Source organism: Carlito syrichta, unplaced genomic scaffold (genome assembly GCF_000164805.1).
Source record: "Carlito syrichta isolate Samal-C Ts95f unplaced genomic scaffold, Tarsius_syrichta-2.0.1 Scaffold312220, whole genome shotgun sequence".
Lineage (NCBI taxonomy): Eukaryota > Metazoa > Chordata > Mammalia > Primates > Tarsiidae > Carlito > Carlito syrichta.
In genome coordinates this window covers 297,702-317,965 of record NW_007256316.1, presented here as the reverse complement: position 1 = coordinate 317,965, position 20,264 = coordinate 297,702, and the positions used below count along the sequence as shown (strand labels likewise).

General features: G+C 41.8%; 1 protein-coding gene across 2 annotated transcripts in view; it reads left to right on the top strand.

Moving 5' to 3' along the window:
- Positions 1-20,264, top strand: part of CADPS (calcium dependent secretion activator) — a 265,905-nt gene that overhangs the window by 60,317 nt on the left and 185,324 nt on the right. For both annotated transcript variants that reach the window (XM_008069830.1, XM_021718484.1), the window contains exon 4: positions 13,387-13,498. In XM_008069830.1, coding sequence (XP_008068021.1) covers positions 13,387-13,498 — 112 coding nt within the window. The remainder of the gene's footprint in view (positions 1-13,386; positions 13,499-20,264) is intronic.

The following is a 20,264-nucleotide window of genomic DNA, read 5'->3' as shown; positions in this document are numbered from 1 at the left end:
TCAGGAACTCTGAATAAACAGATGGTTAGAGGAAGGCAGGTAAATGATGGGGATGCAGAAGAGCCCTACACTGGGGAGACGGAGCCAACATTTCCAATGACAAACGCTTCTCCTCCTTTCACAAAAACAGGGGAGATCTCATCCACACTGTAAGTTCCATTTCAGAGAAGACAACACTGACATTCAAACCAGGGGATGTGCTGTGTCACTTTTGTGATGTAGCCTTTGACAATTCCACCCCACACCACCCTGCTACTTAGTTCCAACCTTGGAAGATTTAGAATTTTCCTCTGATCATTTCTATATTTTATTATAAGTCAACCTTCAATGAGTAATGCAATTTAAGCCCTCACAGCTGGATAGGATCTCAGAATATTCAGGCTCTGTTGGATTTCTGGTTTTCAGTCCTGCATATGAGGAGCTTAGAAGTCATCACTCCCATCCTCACCACAAGAAAAAAAGCTGAACAAAATGAAGTCAACATCTCTTATTAGATCCATCAGAGAATTGAAGTTTCAGGGCAAACTGCTGCCCCTAGATACAGAGAATCACCGCTTACTGAAGCAGAAGCCCAGGAGTGGAAATTGCTACCGGATTTCTTAGGCTCAGTAGATCAACAAAAATGTACTTGCAACACAAATTAAACGTTATGCTAAAAGAAAAACAACCCAGCTTAAAGGAACAGACCAAGCTTCAGAACCAGACTCAGCTATGGCAGAGATGTTGGAATTATCAGAACAGGAATGTATAAAAACTATGATTAATGGTGCTAAGAGCCCTAATGAAAAAAGTAGACAACATGTGAGAAGAGTTGGGTAACAGAAGCAAAGAGGAATTAACTCTAAGAAAGAATTTTTTTGTTGTTTTTTGAGTTGGAGTCTCACTCTGTCACCCAGACTGGAGTGCAGTGGCCGCTCCCGGCCACCGCAGCCTCGACCTGCTGGGCTCCGGCGATCCTTCTGCCTCAGCCTTCCAAGGAGCTGGAATTACAGGCATGCACTACCACGCCCAGCTGATTTTTTGATTTATTGTAGAGATGAGGTCTCGCTGCCCAGGCAGGTCTCGAACCCACGGGCTCAGGCAATCCACTCACCTCAGCCTCCCAAAGGCGCGGGATTACAGGCTGAGCCACCGAGCCCGGCTAAGAAAGAATTTTAAAATGCTAGAAATCAAATACCAGACTCTTGTCTCTAGGACCGCCCCCAAAATTAGCCTTTTCTTCCATTATACAGTAAATCCCCTATATACAAGTGAGTTCCATCCTGAGAGAATGTTCATGTTCATAGTTCTAACAAAGTTAGCCTAGGTATTCATCTAACACAATCAGCTATACAGTACCAGCTACAGCACTGCTGCTTTTATACTTCTAGACATCTGGGCTTGAAATAAAGATACTATACTACTGTACTCTATAGAGTACTATACAGTAAAATACACAAAAGCATAACTACTTATAGAGGATACATGCACATGACAGTGTATGTCAGACACATGAACTGACTTGTATGATTGGACATGGGAAAGCACGTTTGTAACTTAGAAAGTTTGTAACTTGAAAGTGTGTATGCTGGGGACTTACTGTACAGGTAAACTCTGCCAGTGATGGGCCAAGGTTGCACAGCTAGTGAGAAAATAAGGATTGATATGCAAGTCTCCTATATGTGGGGGAACCCTCCCAAAAATTGAATTATTTTTGGAGGGTGGGCCCCTTGTACTACAGGCTTCCCCTTTAGGTAAGTATTCTAGGAACCCATCAGCATCAGTATACCAGCTCATGTTGTTGTGAGAGGCTGCATTGCAGAAGAAATGTCCTGAGTTATGGCAAATGGGTGACTGGTTCTTTCACCATGACAACACGCCTGTCCACACCATGTTAAGTGTTCAGCAGTTTTTGACCAAAAACAGCATGACCCCCATGTTTCACCCTCCCTATTCACCCAGTCTTGCCCCAAGTGACTTTTTTTTATTTCTCCAGATGAAAAAAGTCCTCAAAGGAAAGTGTTTTACCAATGTAAAAGATGTGAAACAAAAAATGACAGAAGCACTTAAAGGGCATCAAAATTGATGAGTTCAAAAACTGTTTTGAACAAGAAAGAAAGCATCTCAACAGGTGTATTGCATCAAATGGGGAGTACTTTGAAGCTGAATGATGTTTAAACATGTAAGAATAATTACACAATCTCTTAATAATAAATTTCATTTTTGGAGGAATCCCCCCTCATATTTGCATGAAGCATGGTATGTATTATCCCCTCTGACCTTGATTCCATACACATTTCTTGAGCATTTCCTCTGCATTGAACACTGAGCTAGACACTGGAATATAACAGCAAGCAAGATGGACCTGGTCCCTGCCCTTCTGAAGTTTATGGTGTACTACACTTTTCCTCACTTTCTCTCAAACCACACCTAAGAATATCTATGGATAATAAAACACTGTGCATTTGTATGTGAAAATTACACTTTTTAATTTCAGAATCAGAGGGTACATGTGAAGACTTGTTACATAGGCATATTGCATGAAGACAAGGTTTGGGCTTCTGATGAGCCTGTACCCCACCCCAATGGGTGATTTTGCATCACTTATTCCCCCTTCCTACATACATCCCTCCTTTAGCAGTGCCCAGTGTCTTGTGTTCCTATCTGTACCCACATGCCCAGTGTTTAGTACCCAATTATGAAAGAGAACATTCAATAGTCAGTTTTTTGTTTCTGCACTAGTTCACTTAGAATAATGGGCCTCCGCTGCATCCATGTTGCTGCAAATGCGATGATTTCCTTCTCTTGTATTGCTGTGTAGGATTCCATAGTGTATATGTACCACATTTTCTTTATCCAGGCCACTGTTGATAGGCACCTGGATAGGTTCTATGTGTTTGCTATTGTAAATAGTGCTGGGATAATATACGAGTACAGGTGTCTTTTTGGTAGAATGACTTATGCTCCTTTGAGTATATTTCCAAAAGTGGGGTTGCTGATCAGAAGGCAGATCTATATATAGTTTTAGTTCTTTGAAAAATTTCCAAACTTCTTTCCACAGGGGTTAACCTTGCTTACATTCCCACCAACAGTGTATGGGCAAGTGTTCTCTTTTCTCCTTAACCTCACCAACATCTGTTGTTTTTTTAACTTTTTATTAATAGCCGTTCTGGGGAGAAAAGGGAATGATTGTACATTGTTGGTGGGAATATAAGATAGTTCAACCTTTGTGGAAAGAAGTTTGGAAATTTCTCAAAAAACTAAAAATAGAGCTACCATTCAACCCAGCAATCCCACTTCTAGAAATATACCCAAAGGAGAACACATCACTCTACCAAAAAGACACTTGCACACGAATGTTTATTGCAGCACTATTCACAATGGCAAAAACATGGAACCAACCCAGGTGCCCATTGATGGTGAACTAGATAAAGAAAATATGTACATATACACAATGGACTACTATGCAGTCATAAAGAAGGACAAAATCATATCCTTTGCAGCAACATAGATGCACCTGGAGACTATCATTCCAAGCGAATCATCACAATTCACTAAGCGAATTATCACAATTCACTAAGTGAATTATCACAAACCAAAAAACTGAATACTGCATATTCTCACTTAGAAGTGAGCACTAAACACAGCACAAGAACAGGAACAACAGACACTGTGCACCACTAAAGGAGGGAAGGAAGGAGTGGGGATAAGGGATACAAAAACCGGTTAGGTACCATGTACACTACTGGAAGGGGAGAGAGCTCATCAGAAGCCTAAACCTTCCCTTCACATAATATACTTATGTAACAAATCCTCACAAGGACCCCATGATTCTAAAATACTAATGGCCGTCCTGACTGGTATGAGATGGTATCCCATTGTAGTTTTGGTCTGCATTTCTCTAATACATGGGTAATCAAACATATTACATTTCGCTTTCAATTTGAATCTCATCTCCAGATACTTATATATGTGTACAGGAATTCACAATTCCATGAATTCATTTTTTCCACAAATGCCTGTTGAGTGTGCCCACATTTTGAATACTGTGCTAGAGACTGGAGACACAATGATAAAGGAAACAGACATAGATTCTTGCTCTTGTGAGTTTACATTCTAGCCAGAGACAAACAAACCAAAAAAACCCATGAAGAGTAAATCATGCAGGTGATCATTACTTCTTGGTGAAATTTGAATGAGCCATCCTATTTAAATGTTCTCCCACCTCTTCCTTTCTTTGCTTTATTTTATTCCACAGTAATAATCAGATTTGTGATATATGTAGGAAGTAAGAAAGATCTGGTGATGAGGCGGATGTGGGGTAAAAAGAAGAAAACACAAATGATGTCAGTGGCTGGCAGTTCCTTTGACTAAGTGAGAGAAGCCTTAGAGGAACTGACGTGAGGGAGAAAATTTCAAGCTGAGGTGTAGACACATTTGATTTCAGACTTCTGGAGAGGAGACATACCAGTGGGAATGTCAAGGAGGCAAACCAAAGCCTTCATCTCTTTGCCTCTCAGACAACCCAATTTCTACAAAGCAAACACCTCACTTATGTAGATAAGAGGTAACTGAGCTTTTCTAGCACACTGAAGGCCAGGAGACCCCGCCTATCAATTAGTTTGCATGAGACACACAGTGATGGGACAATTGATTCACTTAAAGTAGAATATCTGCAATCCACCTGAAAGGCAGACCAGAAGATTCTAGTGCAGTTGTCTCCAGGCAATTATTAACTTTCCCTCTTAGCAACAGGACCACAGCACTTTCATTCCTCGAAATGACACTTCTCCCTCGTTAAAGCCTACAGTTAATTTTATGAACTGCACCAATTTAGCACACAGTTCACATGAGCCATATACCTTGAATACATGTAAATCCTGTCTCCAAGATATGAATTATGACCTTATGCTGAGCATCACCATGGCAACTAATGACATCACCCCCCCACCCACCCACCCAGCACCGACCTGCACAAAATCCAATTCTTCAGGGGTCTTTATTTGCCTAATGTGGATTTGTTCTTGGCTTATTCGCATATGCATTAGTAAATATCACTCTGTTGTCAAAAGGTTTGCAGTGAATGTTTACTGTCATTTTGGGAGGTATATTCCCTATGTGGCAAATGTTGTTTTTTGTTCATGGGGGGAAAATTCTAATGAAAATTACTGTGTGTATTTGATTAGCAACATTTGTTGATAACATATGGTCTGAGGAGGCTTCCGCAAATAAGAGGCTTTAAATAGTAAACAGAGATGTGACTGTGATCAGCAGATGCTCCCCCAAACACTCAGTACAGGGTTGCTTTACCCATAGATTTCTCTCTCCCCAACCCCCTGAGGATATTCCTCTCCCTCATTTTCTCCCCCAGATCAAAGTGTTCACTTTCAAAGCAGTGATACTATGGAATAGGTTTGGAGAAATAATGTGCTGTGACTTTTTAAAAGTCAGCTCCACCCCACAAAATATGAAATATCTGCTGCTCATGTTTATTATTTGATATTAATAAATGATGTAGTGTGAGCAAATGAGTCCGCTTGAGTGGACCAGGAAGTAACATTTGGGCACCACGTGTCTGAAAGGCTGTGATACATGAGCCCCAATTTCCTAATAAGCCAAGAGTTCTGGAGAAAGCTCCATGAAGAATTTAGAGCAGCAAATTGAATCACCATGGGGCAAGCTGTCCTTGTAAGAGCATGTTTATAGTCTATCTTGGTGGATGTGTCCGTGGGCATCCTTCTAATCTGCTGATAAAAATACAAGTATTTCCATTAGGCTGAGTCAATAATTTAACTATAACAGGAGACAGCAAGCTTTTTTTGCAAAGGACCAGAGAGTAAATATTTTAGGCTTATTGGCCGTGTGATCTCTGTTGCTACTACTGTTCTCTGCCATTGAAGCTCAAAAGCAGCTCCAGACATACACGTGTGAGTGAGCATAGCTGTGTTCTGATAAAATTTTAATGATGGACATCAAATTTTAAATTGCATATATTTTCATGCATCACAAAATACTGTTCTGCTTTTGGCTATTTTCAGTCATTTGAAAATATAAAAACCACTCCTAGCTCATGAGCCATCTATAGGCCAGACCTGGCCCACGGGTGTAATTAAACCAACGCCTGTGTCAATAGTCCTGAAATGAAGACTTACATTTTTAGTGTTTTCTATGTGCCAGCTAGTGAGTTAAACACTGTATGAGGGGGGCCCTCCAAGACCCAGAAATTATTTATTAAAAAGTGTGTATTTATCCTTACGTGTTTAAACCTTAGTCACCTTCCAAGTAACTCTCCGCTTGATGCAATGCACCTATCAAGATGCTTTTTCCACTGCTCAAACAGTTTTTGAATTCGTCAATTTTGATGCCTTTTAGTGCTTCTACCATTTTTTTGCTGCACCTCTTCCACATCAGCAAAATGTTTCCTTTGAGAACTTGTTTCATCCGGGACAAGATCAGGTGAATACGATGGGTGGGGCACTGGGGGTCATGCCGTTTTTTTGTCAAAATTTCACTGCCACACAGTGTTTGTGTAGGTCACCCACCACCATGAAATGGACAAACACGTTGAAAGAATCGCCAAAAAAATTCCCTGAGGTCTTTCACAATAATGCCTGTGCACTGATGCTGACGGGTTCCTAAAACACTTACCTTGCAGGGGAAGCCTGCACCACGAGAGGCCCACCCTCCAAAAGATAATTCTGGATTTGGGAGGTACTCCCCCATTATATGCAATAGCTTATACTCTGTGTATCCTTCCTTCAAGGACTCTACTAATTTTTTTTAAGAAATAGGGATCTCGCCGGGCTCTGTGGCTCAGCCTGAAATCCCACGCCTTTGGGAGGCTGAGGTGAGTGTATTGCACGAACCCGCGGGTTCAAGACCCGCCTGGGCAGCGAGACCTCATCTCTACAATACATCAAAAAATCAGCCGGGCGTGGTAGCGCATGCCTATAATTCCAGCTACTCGGAAGGCTGAGGCGGAAGGATCGCCGGAGCCCAGCAAGTCGAGGCTGCGGTGGCCGGGAGCGGCCACTGCACTCCAGTCTGGGTGACAGAGTGAGACTCCAACTCAAAAAAAAAAAAAAGAAAAGAAATAGGGATCTTGCTACGTTGCCCAGGCTGGACTCAAACTCCTGGGCTCAAGCAATCCTCTGGTGACAGCCTCCAGAGTAGCTGGAACTACATGTGCATGCCACTGTGCTTGGCTGGACCTGTTCTATTCTTATCCTCAATGTATAGATGTGACAGCTGAGGCTCACCCTTACACCTTATAAGTGTTATCATCTTTGCACCTGGCATATTCCCAAGTAGAATGTAATATCCACGAAGACAGAACTTATATCTCACTTACCTTTGGATTCACAGCAGCTTTTAACACAGTGATTTGTACATGGTAGACATTTAGGAAGTGTTTTCTCAATCAAGCACTAATTAGAGGTACAATCCCCAAGCAGTGAAGGTTAGAACTTCATCCAATACCATATTGTGCTTGTAGGTTATTCAGTTGAACTGTTTGCCTAATTATTTCCTACTCCCTTGCAGAAGGTACTTGGTCTGGAATAGACACCCATGTCCCAACACACATTCCTTCGCATTTGGAGATGCCACTGTGGCTGATGGCACTTTTATAGTTCTATGCCTACGTGTGTGTCTGAAAAGACCAAGAAGTATTAATAACAGCTTATTTTGCAGCTTGATGGTACTTTCTGTCATTATGCAGTTGGCAACCACATTGCTACTAGCCCTTGGAGAGTCATTCCTTGGCCTTCAGGGATGGATGCCTTGCTCCCCAGAGAGCTGTCATGTGCTGAGTGTCCTCTGTGTGAGTTGGTGTATTCCTGATGACATCAACTCCTCCAAGAGATAAGGCTCCTCAGTTAAAAAAGGCAGTCACACCCTTGGTGATTTCACATGTGTCATCTCTCCATAATCCCCTGAATTTGATGACGTGGTTATTCTGAATTTGTCATTTCTTTCTAGTTACTAAACAAAAATGTATTGTGTTCCAGGCCAATTTATTTTCCCTTACTGTATAATTGCCTGTGGCCATTAAGATAAATACCTCTTTAAAGTAGAGAAGCAAAAGATATTTTTTAAAAATAGTAAAATCCATGGTTTAATGTATGGACTTTTAGGTCAGAAACTCTGAGTTTGAAGCCCAGCACTGTAACAGTCTGAGATCCTAGCCCAGTTATTTAACCTCCCCAAACCCTTGTTTCTCTATTTAGAAAGTGGGGATAATAACAGGATATACTCCATAGAGCTGTCAGAAAGATTAAATGTGATAATCCATGAAAAGCACTAAGCCCAGAGCCTAGCAAACCATAAGCATTCATTAATTGGTGACAATTTGTACTGTTTTTGTAAGCTGCTATACAGGGCGAGAACAGCGATAAAAAGGATGAGATCACAGAAGAGGGACACCGAACCCATTTTACTTTATCTACTTTGTGTTCAGTGAGAAGTTTAGTCAGTTAACCTTTCCAACCTATGCTTACAATAAATATTACCAACCTCTGGTCTTTTAAAATCAAAGTACAATTGCATTTCAGCTCTGAGAAACTTTAAAGAGGTATTCATCTTAATGGCCACAGGCAATTGTACAGTAAGGGAAAATAAATTGGCAGAGAAAAATGCAGCAATGAGAAATAGATTCGTTTATGGATGTATGTCCCCACCAAAAGGCCAAGGTTTTTGACACTTCCTCTGCCGACTAATTGGTCTTTGTGGAATGTAGCATTATTCTGTGAAGTCTATCGAACATGTGAAGTAAATTCAAATATAGAAGCCAGAATACTCCCCTCCCCCCACAGACAAGGTCTTCCTCTGTCAGCAACACTCCAGTGTACAATGGTGCAGTCATAGGTTACTGCCATATCAAACTCCTGGATTCAGGTGATCCTCCCACCTCAGACTCCCGAGCAGCTAGGATTACAGGCACACACTACCACACCTGGCTAATTTTTAAAAAAATTTTTGTAAAGACAGGATCTCACTATGTTTCCTAGGTGGTCTCAATCCCCTGGCCTCAAGCTAACCTCCCACCTTAGCTTCCCAAAGTGCTGGGTTTACAGGTGTGAGGCATCATGCCCTGCCTAGTCCCAATAGTCTCAAAACAGAACTTTCCCTTCGAGTCACAGAGGTAATTTATGTCGACTGGGTCAAGACACAAAGGAGTGATTTGGTGGAAAGAATGCGGGAGGCAATGTGGTACCATGGTTAAGAGTTTGGATTGTGGAGTCAGACTGCCATTTACTCCCTATGTGTGACCCTGGACATAGCCTCTGTGATGGAGGTGATGGTTGCTGGCATTTCACAGGATAAGCAAGAGGTTTTTAAAAGATTAAATGCATGTGTGACTATGTAATACTTTGGAGCTAGTAATGTGTGCCTAGCACATAGTAATCTGAATAGATATCAGCTGATTTTATTACAAAAATAGCCAGGTCTCTCCATGACTAGAAAAAGACAAAGAATGGACATTGTCTTGACTTTTTTTTCTAAAGAGGGTTAGGAAGTATACTAAATTAAGTCTTCTGGATTCTCTTAAAAATAGGAAGCATTGGGCGGGGAAGCCATCAGTAGTTTTCACAGAATCCAGTAACTGTAGGTAGGGACAAAAGTTTTAAGTCAGCATCCAGTGGAAGCCAACACCCACTGCGTGACCTTCCTCCATCCAGGTTAAACAGACTGGAGTGGCATTCAATCAGAGCCAGCTTGATGGACATGTGACCTGAACACCTGCACAGGCCCCACCCTCGAGAGGGACTCATGTTTGGCTTAATGTCTGCTGTTGCCATCTTGAAATTCTTAATAATTTTATCTTTGAACTTGTGTTTGTAAGGATACTCTGTGGAACAGGGGAGCATGTATTTGAGCAGAGGAAATAGGAAAGGGAGAATGCTTTATATTTCAGTACCTTCAATGGCCCTTTTTTTCTATTTTTTGAGCAAAAGAGTCCCACATTTTTACTTTGCACTAGGCCCTGAAAATTACATGGCCAGTCTATGTACAGACTAAAGAACTTTTCTTTTTGCCTGCTCTTCTAGGCCAGGTTGCCATTTTGAAATCTGATGGTTAAACTGGAATTCAGTAGTGACCTAACAACTCGAGGTGAACCGAGGGTTATGGTGGGAAGCCAGAAGCACAGCTGCAGGCCTGGTGGAAAGGAAAAGCGATTCAGTTTGCGATCAGATGAGGGCTGTCAGGGCAGCCTCCAACGGCTTGAATTCTGTCCAGCTGATGTGGTCTGGAAGCATTGACTGCCCTACAGTCTGAGTCATATTACAAGCCTTATGAGCTGAGCATCTTTAGGTAGCGACAGGGGTTCAGACAGATGGGGTTGGTGCTTACTGAATAGGCCAGGAAGTATCATGGTGATGCAGAGTGGGGTACCCACTGGGCATTGAGCTCAGGGTCTCTTTGTAGCTTAGTGTTAAAGCTTCTCATTTTAGAACACTTTTGGCTTTCAGCAGAAATCTATCTCATCCCCATGACCAAGTATGATGAATGCCCAAAGAGATTTATAGCACGATTAGCTGTAAATAATAAATTAATGGTCATGCTTTTTGCCTATGTTGCTAATCACCAATAATGCTTGTTACTGTTCATTGTGACAATAATAGCAGTGGGAGCTGTAAAATGGAAATTAAGAGATTTGACTTCTAGTCCAACTTGGTCACAATTCACTGGAATAAAATAGGCAAGATCTTGAGTTTCTCCTCAGTTTTCTTATCTGTGAAATGGTAACCATAATAACTGCTTTACTATTTACCTGTGTAGTAGAAAATACAGTGTCTATCTTGCTTCCTTTGCCCAGGGTTGGACCCTCAATAGGTGCTTGATAAATATTGCTGGTTGGATGACACAGCTGATATATGATTCCAGATGAATAGGAGGAATAAGTTCTTGTATTCTGTAGCATAGTAGATAACTATAGTTGACAATAATTTATTGCATATTTTCAAATGGCTAGAAGAGAGGATTTTGAATGTTTCCAACACAAAGTAATGATAAATATTTGAGGTAATAGATATGCTAATTACCCTTACTTGGCCATTACCCATTGTATACATGTATTGAAACAGCACTCTGTACCCCATGAATATGTACAATTATTATCTGTCAATTAAACATTAAATAAAAGAATAAAAATGGATAAGTGATTATCACTATTATTAGACTATATCTCTTTATTTGGGAAGAGAAGGTAGCCAAGGTCGTGTTCTCGTCTTTTCCAAGCCTGCGACCATTTACACTTTACAACTACACTGTGGAATGAGTTGACTGTAGTTGAGGAAATTGAGGTACAGAGACATTAATTAATTTGCCCCAAATCTCATAGTCCATAAGTGCTGGACTAAAAATGAACAAAAACGTCTGGTTCAAAACCCTTGCCTTTCATCAACAAGCAATTAGAGCTCTTACAATGTTGCAGCAACTGTTCTCATCAAAAAATACTTTTAGAGATTCAGATACCTATTCCCAAAATGCTTTCCACAAAGGCAGTGACTATCCTTCTACCATCTGGGAATGAGACTGCAAATCAAGGGATTCCTTGCCTGCATTCAATAACATTATTCACTCTTTCTTCTGGCTTATTTTGTCATCGTTGTGTTCATGGGTATTTCTTTGACTACCAGTGGGCTCAAACATTTTATCCTGTGTATGTTGGCTCGCTGCAATTGCTGATGACCAGTTAGGAGGTTCTATCTGTACATCAAACATTTTGCTGCTATGTTTGAATCTTGTCACTTTTTGTCCTGTCTCATGGCCTCTTCTGTGTCCTCTCCCTATTTTTATTATGACTCATGTTTTCTCAATAGTTTTTATGCATTCCGATCTCCATAGATCTGGGTTTCCCTCATCTCAACTGTTTTGGTCAACTCTCACTAGATTCCCTGTGTCCCATCTATCCCAAGGAAATAATCAGAGATGAAATAAGCCCAATTTCAATAATAGAACAGTGGTTAAATAAATTATGATGCATCCATAAGATGTAATATTATAGGATCATTAAAACAATATTTTAATGAGTACTTTATAACATGGAAATTGGTCCTCTTAAAAAACCAAAAATAAAAAGTTTACTATACAAGATTATGTCTTGTAGTTATGTCTTTCCTAGTTCTGTAAAAGAGTATATATTTGGCATTATTTGTTTATTCAACAAATATTGATTAAGTGCCTTATGTGTCACTAAGTTCTAGGCATGCAATATAAACAAAACACACACAGTCTCTGTGCTCATGGAGCTTACAGAATATTAGGGGATTCTGCTATTAAATAATCATACAAGTCAATGATGACAAATCCAAGGATTGCTAGGACACAAAATTAAATAATATGCTAAAGACAATTTAATACTGGAGCCCAATTTAGTTTGAATGATCAAGGGACATGTTCTCTGGGAAAGTGACATTTAAGCTGAGCTCTAAAGATGTTGCCCAGTGAAGGGTAGGGTGGGAGGAACATTGCCAACAGAGGGACCCATGTGTGCAAAAGGCTGGAGGTGGCAGAGCCAGAGACCCATGAGGCTGGAGCAGATAAGAGAGTGTCCATAGTGAGCAGTACAGATTGTCCTCTGGGTGCAATAAATCAGGTGCCAAGGAAGGGTTTAAGGCAGGGGCGCCATGCAATCCAGTTGACACTTCTGGAATATCACTATGATTGCAGGTGCAGAATGAATGGAGATGAATTGTCTGTAAGAATAATGATGAGTGAATGGAGAGGCCATACCTGAGGGGCCTACCAGAGGTTCATGTGAGCCATGCCTGGTGCTCTATCCAGATGCTGGGGAAGCCATGCTCCCATCTGGGAAGAACTGAGACTTAGATGTACACAGACATTGGACAGGGAATAGCATCTCCCACATCCTTATCCTTCTGCCTTCCAGGTCTCTCTTTGACAGGATGAAGCTCCACTTATCCCTTTATTCAGCATATCTTTGTGTGCATGTGGAAACAGAGCTCCCCACCTCCCCATCCCTACTGCTGAAGTCTCATTTTCAAGTCAGGTATTAGCTCGAACCAAAATTAGCCCCATCCCAAAATCTAGAACCGCTGTTTCCAAGAAAAAGGAATTCAAAAGATGCAACAAAATATTAGTGGTTGCCCTGGAATCATTTGCAGGTATATCTCACCAACTTGATTTCATGCTAATTCCAAGTGATTCCTTACAGTGCTCTGTGAAGACCCATGGCAACTTTCTGAGCATCTGTCTTGCATTTTCCTAGCAAGTTAATTAACACTTTTGTCACTCTGGCAGCTTTGGAGGGGAGGAGAGAAGGATGTGACAGCCCATGCTGCCTCAGGTTAACCCTGCATTCACCCAAGCTGGGAAGGAAGGGAAATGTTCAGTGTTGTCAAGGTGGACAGGATATACTGACCTCTCTGATTCTGTCTGCAGCTGGGGCACCCAGGGCGACTTCTCTACAACCCACGCACTGCCTGCTGTGAAGGTGAAGCTGTTCACAGAGAGCACAGGTGTCCTGGCCTTGGAAGACAAGGAGCTTGGGCGGGTAAGTTCTCCCCATCACTAGGGATATCTAACAGAACTCCAGAGAGGTGATGTCCCGATCTGGGTTCCCAGTGCATGAGTCACCAAGAGGCAGCATTGCCAAGTGCTAAGAGGCCAACTTTAGAGTTTAAATCCTGGACTCCACCCTCCATTAGCTGTGTGACCTTCAGCAAGTTCCTCAATATCTCTGAGCCTCAAGTTCTCTTTTATAAACCTGGGCTAACAAAACTGTACACTTCAGAAAATAGGAGTTCTCAACACCATCAGACCCAAACATCCTTTGTAACAAAGACTTGTAATGCCCTTTCCTGTCTTGTTTGTTTGTTTGCTTGAGTCGGGGTCTCACTCTGTTGCCCAGGCTGGAGTACAGTGGCATACTTATGGCCACCGTAGTCTCAACCCACTGGGCTCCCACAATCCTCCCGCCTCAGCCTTCCAAGTAGCTGGAACTTCAGGCCCATACCATCATGCCCAGCTAATTTTTTTTAAAAATATATTTACTGTAGAAACGAAGACTTGCCAAGTTATACAAGCTGGTCTCAAACCCCTGGGCTTAGGCAACCCTCTCATCCCCATCTCCTAAAGTGAGCCACTGTGCCCAGCCCCTTTACTGTCTTGAAGGGAAATTCTTAGGTGAATTAACTGCCTACCCACCTCACAGTGTTACGGTCAACACTGTAAAGAAAAGAAAAACAAAAAAATTAATTAATAGCAAAAAAACTCAAAATGTAAATACTCAAAGACCTAAAGAAGCAGTGTCTTGCTTGCTTCCATATGGAGAGTCACTGTGAGGGTGACAGCTACAAAATCCGTGGTGAGGTGTAGAGGAGTGCTGTGCTGGGAATGCCAAGGCCCAAGCTTTAGTAAGCCGATTTACTGAAATGGTAAGCAACTCTTGGGAAATTTGCCTTGATTTCCCTGGAAACATGCCAAAAAGACTTTGATTTTAAATGTAAGACAGTTAGGATCTGCACTCAGTTCATTATAAACAGCTTTTCCCGCCTCCACTAATATCCTGTGGGAATATTCAAAAGTCAGGTGGAATACAGGACCATGCCTCACTGGGGAGCAGCATCTCACTCCTGGTGGGATATTTAGCATCCCTGGCCCTCACTCACTCAATGCCAGCAAGAAGAAGAAGGCGAACAGGACATGTCCGTACTGACCTCTCTGATTCTGTCTGCAGTGTACATGTACCACTTTTTTATCAATAAATTTTATTTCATGTTGCTTGAATGCATAATCCATCCTGAAAGCTATGTGACTTTAGCCAAGCATTTAACCTCTCTGAGCCTTGGCTATATCACATAAATCACACACATCAATCAAAATGTCCTCAAAATTTCTGAAACACCCTGAGGGTTGGTACCAACCCCTGTGAGAATCACTAAGATAATAAATATCTCCTTGCATTTCAGCCATTGACTTTGCACCAAGCAGCAAGTAGTACTTTCAGAAGTTGAGTTTTTGTCAATTTCTCACCTTGCTTCTAAGATCCCACACTGCTTATGATACATTCTGAACTTTTTAGCAGGGCCTCCAAATGCTTGTATATTCGTCTTCAGCTCACCTCATCACCCACCTGCTGCCACATTTCTCCTTGTCCATAGTTGGCCAAATTTCAGTCCATCAGATAAACCAAATTCTTTTCCTCCTCAGGGGGCTTTCTGTGTGCCTGGAACCCTCTTCCCACTTTCCAACCCTTCAGAAAGCATAAATGTCGTCTCTGTGGAAATGCCACCTCCTTGGAGAACCCTTCTCTGACTACCCACCCTCATTCATTCGCTTTCTCAGCCCCCTGTTTACATTCTCCACTGAACTTATCACCAAGGAGATAAAGAGAAGGAGAACTGATGAAAATTTTGGTTTCTTTTCCCCCCATTAGACTACAAAAACTTCATGGGGATAGAAACCTAAACTATTTTATTCATTACTTGATTTCGAGAGCCCAGCACATAGACTTCCTTTCTTTTTTATTTTTATTTTTTTATTTTAAAGAGTACAATTCAGGGTTAGGTATACAAATGTTCATTATGCAGGTACTCTTGTTGATGAGGTGTGCCCCCCCTCCCTGGCAGTTTCCCACTACTGCCAATCCCTTTCTTATAGTATTATGATATTGTTCAAGGTCCACTTTTGGGTGAGAACATATGGTACTCTGATCTTTGTTTCTATGCTAGATCACTGAGTATGATAGACTCTAAATCCATCCAAGTTGCTGCGAAGTCCATATGTTTGTCCTTCTTTAAGGCTGCATAATATTCCATTGTGTACATGTATCACTTTTTTATCAATAAATTTTATTTCATGCTGGTTGAATGAATAATCCATCCTGAAAGCTATGTGATCTTAGCCAAGACATTTAACCTCTCTGAGCCTAGGCTATATCAAATAAAATATAACAAGAGACCACTCCTCAGACAAGCACACAAGCACACACATCTAACAACGCCAGCAAGCACTCACTCACTTCCTATGCTTTCTTTTTTCTTGTCCTCCCTCCACCCCCCCCCCCTTTTTCCCAGTCTGGTTTTCTTGTATAGAATTGATTCAGAATCTTATTACTAGGACATAGACCACAGATAAAGGTAAAAACAAGAAGTGAATAAGGCAAATAACAAAACAGAAAGGCTTGGGTGGGAGGGCAGGGGCAATGAAAGAAAACAGAAGGTTTAACCGTTTTCTTTAAGAGATGACAGCTATGCATTTCTGTCCCTAGAGAAATAAGCCCACACACAGAGTGGGGAAAGAAGCCTGCCTTTCATTTTTCTTCACACTTTTCTTTTTCCAAGAGGGCAGACATCAAGAATCACAAAAGTCTCAGAGAACCAACATGTTGAAAGAAGAGACAAGTATTAACTGACCAAACCAGGAATGCTCAATCTTGGTTCATGCATGGTCTTTCCAGGACCCAAGATCCCCTGGAAATAATTTGCAAATGTGGAGAGGAGTGAGGTGGCCTTTATACATTTTTCTGGACTGGCTAGGCCAAAGCATTCACCAGCTTCTCAAAGCTGTTTCCACTCAGAAAGTTAAAACCACTGGGCTATTCAAATCCTTTGTTTTATACATGAGAAAGCTTATTCCCATGAAAGGCAGGAGAATTCCTCAGAGTCACCCAGTCAGTCAGGAGGCCATGCACTGACCAAGCCACTGTCCTGAGGACTTCATGCACAGTTCCCCACTGCTCCTTGACAACAAGGTCACTGAGGCAAGCACAGTCATGACCTCTCTTGTACAGATGAGCAGGCTGAGGCCCAGGGGTGTCACTTGCCAGGAATGGTGTCAACTCATTTCCAGGGCTACTTGCACTCCATTATGTTGTCCCTGTGCAAAAATAAAACCGTGGGTTCTGCTGTGGTGGTGAAGGCCATGAACTTGCCAAAGCCCCACATAGCCATTCTTTTCATAATGACTCATTCCCTCCTCCAGCCCCATCATACATTTCCCCAGATACTAGTTTACTCCCCCTTGATGCCAAAGAAATTTCCCACCAATTGCAGTGAAGCAGGCCTGCCTGGCCCTGCTGGCAGCTCTTCATGGGCAGCAGCTGGGTGACCCAACAGTGCAGTCTTTAATGTGACCCCCACAAGAGAATGTTTCTATTCCCTGATTCTTCCCAAGCTTAGCAGAACCACATTCAAAATCCTGGTGTCACGTTCATTCATTCAATCATTTCTTAGTTTGTTTCATTTGTGTTATATTTTGTTTTTATTAACCTTTTTCATTGAAAAAAAATAATTTTTTAAAAAATTAGTTGGATAGATAGTAAAAAAAAAAACCTAATGATCTCTTTCTCCTTACACTGGTATCCCTTCCCAGAGAAAAATGTTTTCGATTTACAGTGTATCTTTCCTAAAATATTTTTTGCATGTTCAAACTTAGTATATTTAAGCATATGATTAAGTATATAGTAACTTCCAGTGTGGTTTTTTTTAAGGAAGGAAGGAAGGTGGAAAGAAAGAAAGAAAGAAGAGTTACTATGCACATACTGCTCTACATATTGCTTGAAATATCAGTGTATTTGAAGATTAACTCATATCAGCTCAAACTGGCCTGCCTTCTTTTTACATAGCTGCATAGTATTTCACTGTGTAAATATAGCATATTTTATTTAACAAGACCTCTATTGATGAGATTTTAGATTACTTCATCTTTGGCTATATAAACAGTGCTTCAGTAAATAGCCTGGAATTTATTTATTTTCATAAAGGTGTATACTTATATGATAAATTTCAAAAACAAATTTTTGCTTACTGAAATTTGAATTTTGACAGATTCAGTCAAAGTGTCCCCTAAAGAGCATACGCGAATTGATACTTCCACAAAAGACATAAGAGAGTACCTGGTTCCCCACATCCTTGCCAACACTGCAATATTATCAAACTTCTATTCAATGAATAGGATGGCAGATGTAATCATTTGTGCTGGGCAAAAAGCAAACAGGAATAATGACAGGCAAATAATCTTTAACCTCACAAAGCTTAAGAAGTACAGACGGAAAACTAGAAATTATAATGCAGCCTGATAACTGCTCTGTTAGAGAAAGGACACCTAGGAAGGAGGCATAAAGCCAGAGGGAGAACCCAGTCTGAAGGGCAGGGCTGCCTTCTCCTGTCCCCGAGGATGCAAGAGTAGGAAGAGAGACACAGGCTCAGTTATGGAGGGGACCCGCCAGGTAAAGGCCCAGGGTAAAGCAGTCCCAAACGGGCCCCGCCTGTGTGCCCAGGCAACTAAGAGAAGCAGCTGCTGGCTGGAGTGCTGCCCACTGCAGGGGGTGGGTCGTGTGGCCACATCAGCATCCCCACATCAAAGCACAGCACACATGGGCCTGGAAGAGATGACAAAGTGCTTGATTAGCAGCCTGGAATGTCCAGATGAGGCGTCTGGTGTGCGTGGGGCTCATGTGCACCCAGAAGTACCCTCATAATTCAGCAGGACTGACACATACAAAGGAGTCATCGGCCTGTCAGGGGCATGGCAGGGTGGGGACGGAAGCAGAATAGAACCAAGGTCACTTTATCTCTGCATCCACCCTGGAGAGGAGGTCTCCCCAGCTAGTGACCGCATAGGGGAAGAAGTCTTTGTGCAGTGGCCAGTAATGAGCTGCAGCCATTTGCCTCACGAATGGACACCATATTGCCAGTGGGAAGCACGCCCAGAATCCATATGGTGGAAGGCCTGCTAACGAGCTCCGGGTGCCCAGAGTGCTGCTCCTACTTTGATTTTGCCAAACAGGCAGTAGCAGAAGGAAGCCCAGGACCTTTCCTGCTGCTGTTCTGTCGCTGGCTGGGGTTTCTCTTACCAGTCCCTTCCTGGCCTCCCAGCACGTCACACCGCTTCCCTTCTTAGGCCAAACAAGCTCAGAATGGAGGGTCAGCTTCACTGGAATCCTCAGCTCCCTCCTCTCCATCTCCCAAAGAGTTGGGCCAGGATGTCACATGGGATACAGGGTGACATACAGGAACAGGCATTTCCTTGAGGGAACAGGGTGATCTCTACAACCCAGTGACACCCTGACTTACTCCTTTACACCTTGCATCTAGTCTATGACATGTCATGGTTCACTGGTGCCAGTTAAGAGAATTTATATGTTTTATGCCATAGTTTTAATGAAATGAACCTCACCAAATAAACACATGGCCTAAGAAAATAACTACCAAAGAACTCTAATTTAAAGGTAAAGCAAGCCTAGAATACAACAAGAAAATGATGGGCTGATATCTAATGTACCAGCAGACGCTCTGTCACCTATATCATGAGATGAAAATAATGCCAGTGTCATCAGACAGGACAAGGCATCAGTTAAGACATTATGGAATTATTTAGAAGACTACGTGAACTGAAGATTTACAACAAGTATCATAAACAATGCACCTTGCCCTAAATATATGTGGTACCTTAAACATAGCTAATAATAGTACACAGTCACCACAATGAGCAAGGTGTTTAAAAATATAGTTTTTTAAATCTTCAAGCTGTCCTTTACTTGTGCATATTGTGATATATATAAGGTAACATAGTAATACAAAGTAAAGATACATAATGTAAAATGTTTGCATACAGGTATTGGGCTAATTGCTCAAAAATATTTTACTAAAACATGGCATGATCAAAAAAATGTTGTCAACCTCTGGTCTGAAAATTCAGACCTTTCTGAATTTCAATCATGTCATAAGACATCAGGAAGACTCAAATTTGATGTTTAGCAAGAATGCACATTCCATCAGAGAGGAAATTGAATGAAAAAGAAGGGTCAGGCTCAGAATCGAAAGGAATGAGAAGTCAGCACAAATGAGGCACGTCTAAGTGGGCTGATTTCCTTTTCCTGCCACAGCTTCCTACTTTCCTCGGAGCTCTTGGTCCTTAGTCACACAAGAAAGCCATATGCGTCTACCCCCCCACCAAGCATGGGTCAGGTTCTCATGACTAGTGAAAATGATACAGCATCTAGAAGGCCAGAGTGTCCACTTCTGAGACTCCTGGCCACATCCAGAGGAGAAAAAAACCCAGGCAAGGAGCCCGCCTTCTGTGCACCTGGAGAAAATAAATGCTTTGAAAACAGCCAATGCGATGTGCAACAAACCAGGGCATGCTGCCATCGCAGAAGCAAATCTTAGCAAGCCCAGCTTTTGTTGTGCCTATATTTAGTTCATGTTCCCTTAGTTTAGGGGATTTTCCAAATATTTCATTCTCCCGGAGTACATGTTCCCCAGATCCCATGTGGTTCCCGAGAGTCCGTCATCACAAAATGAAAAAGTGGATTT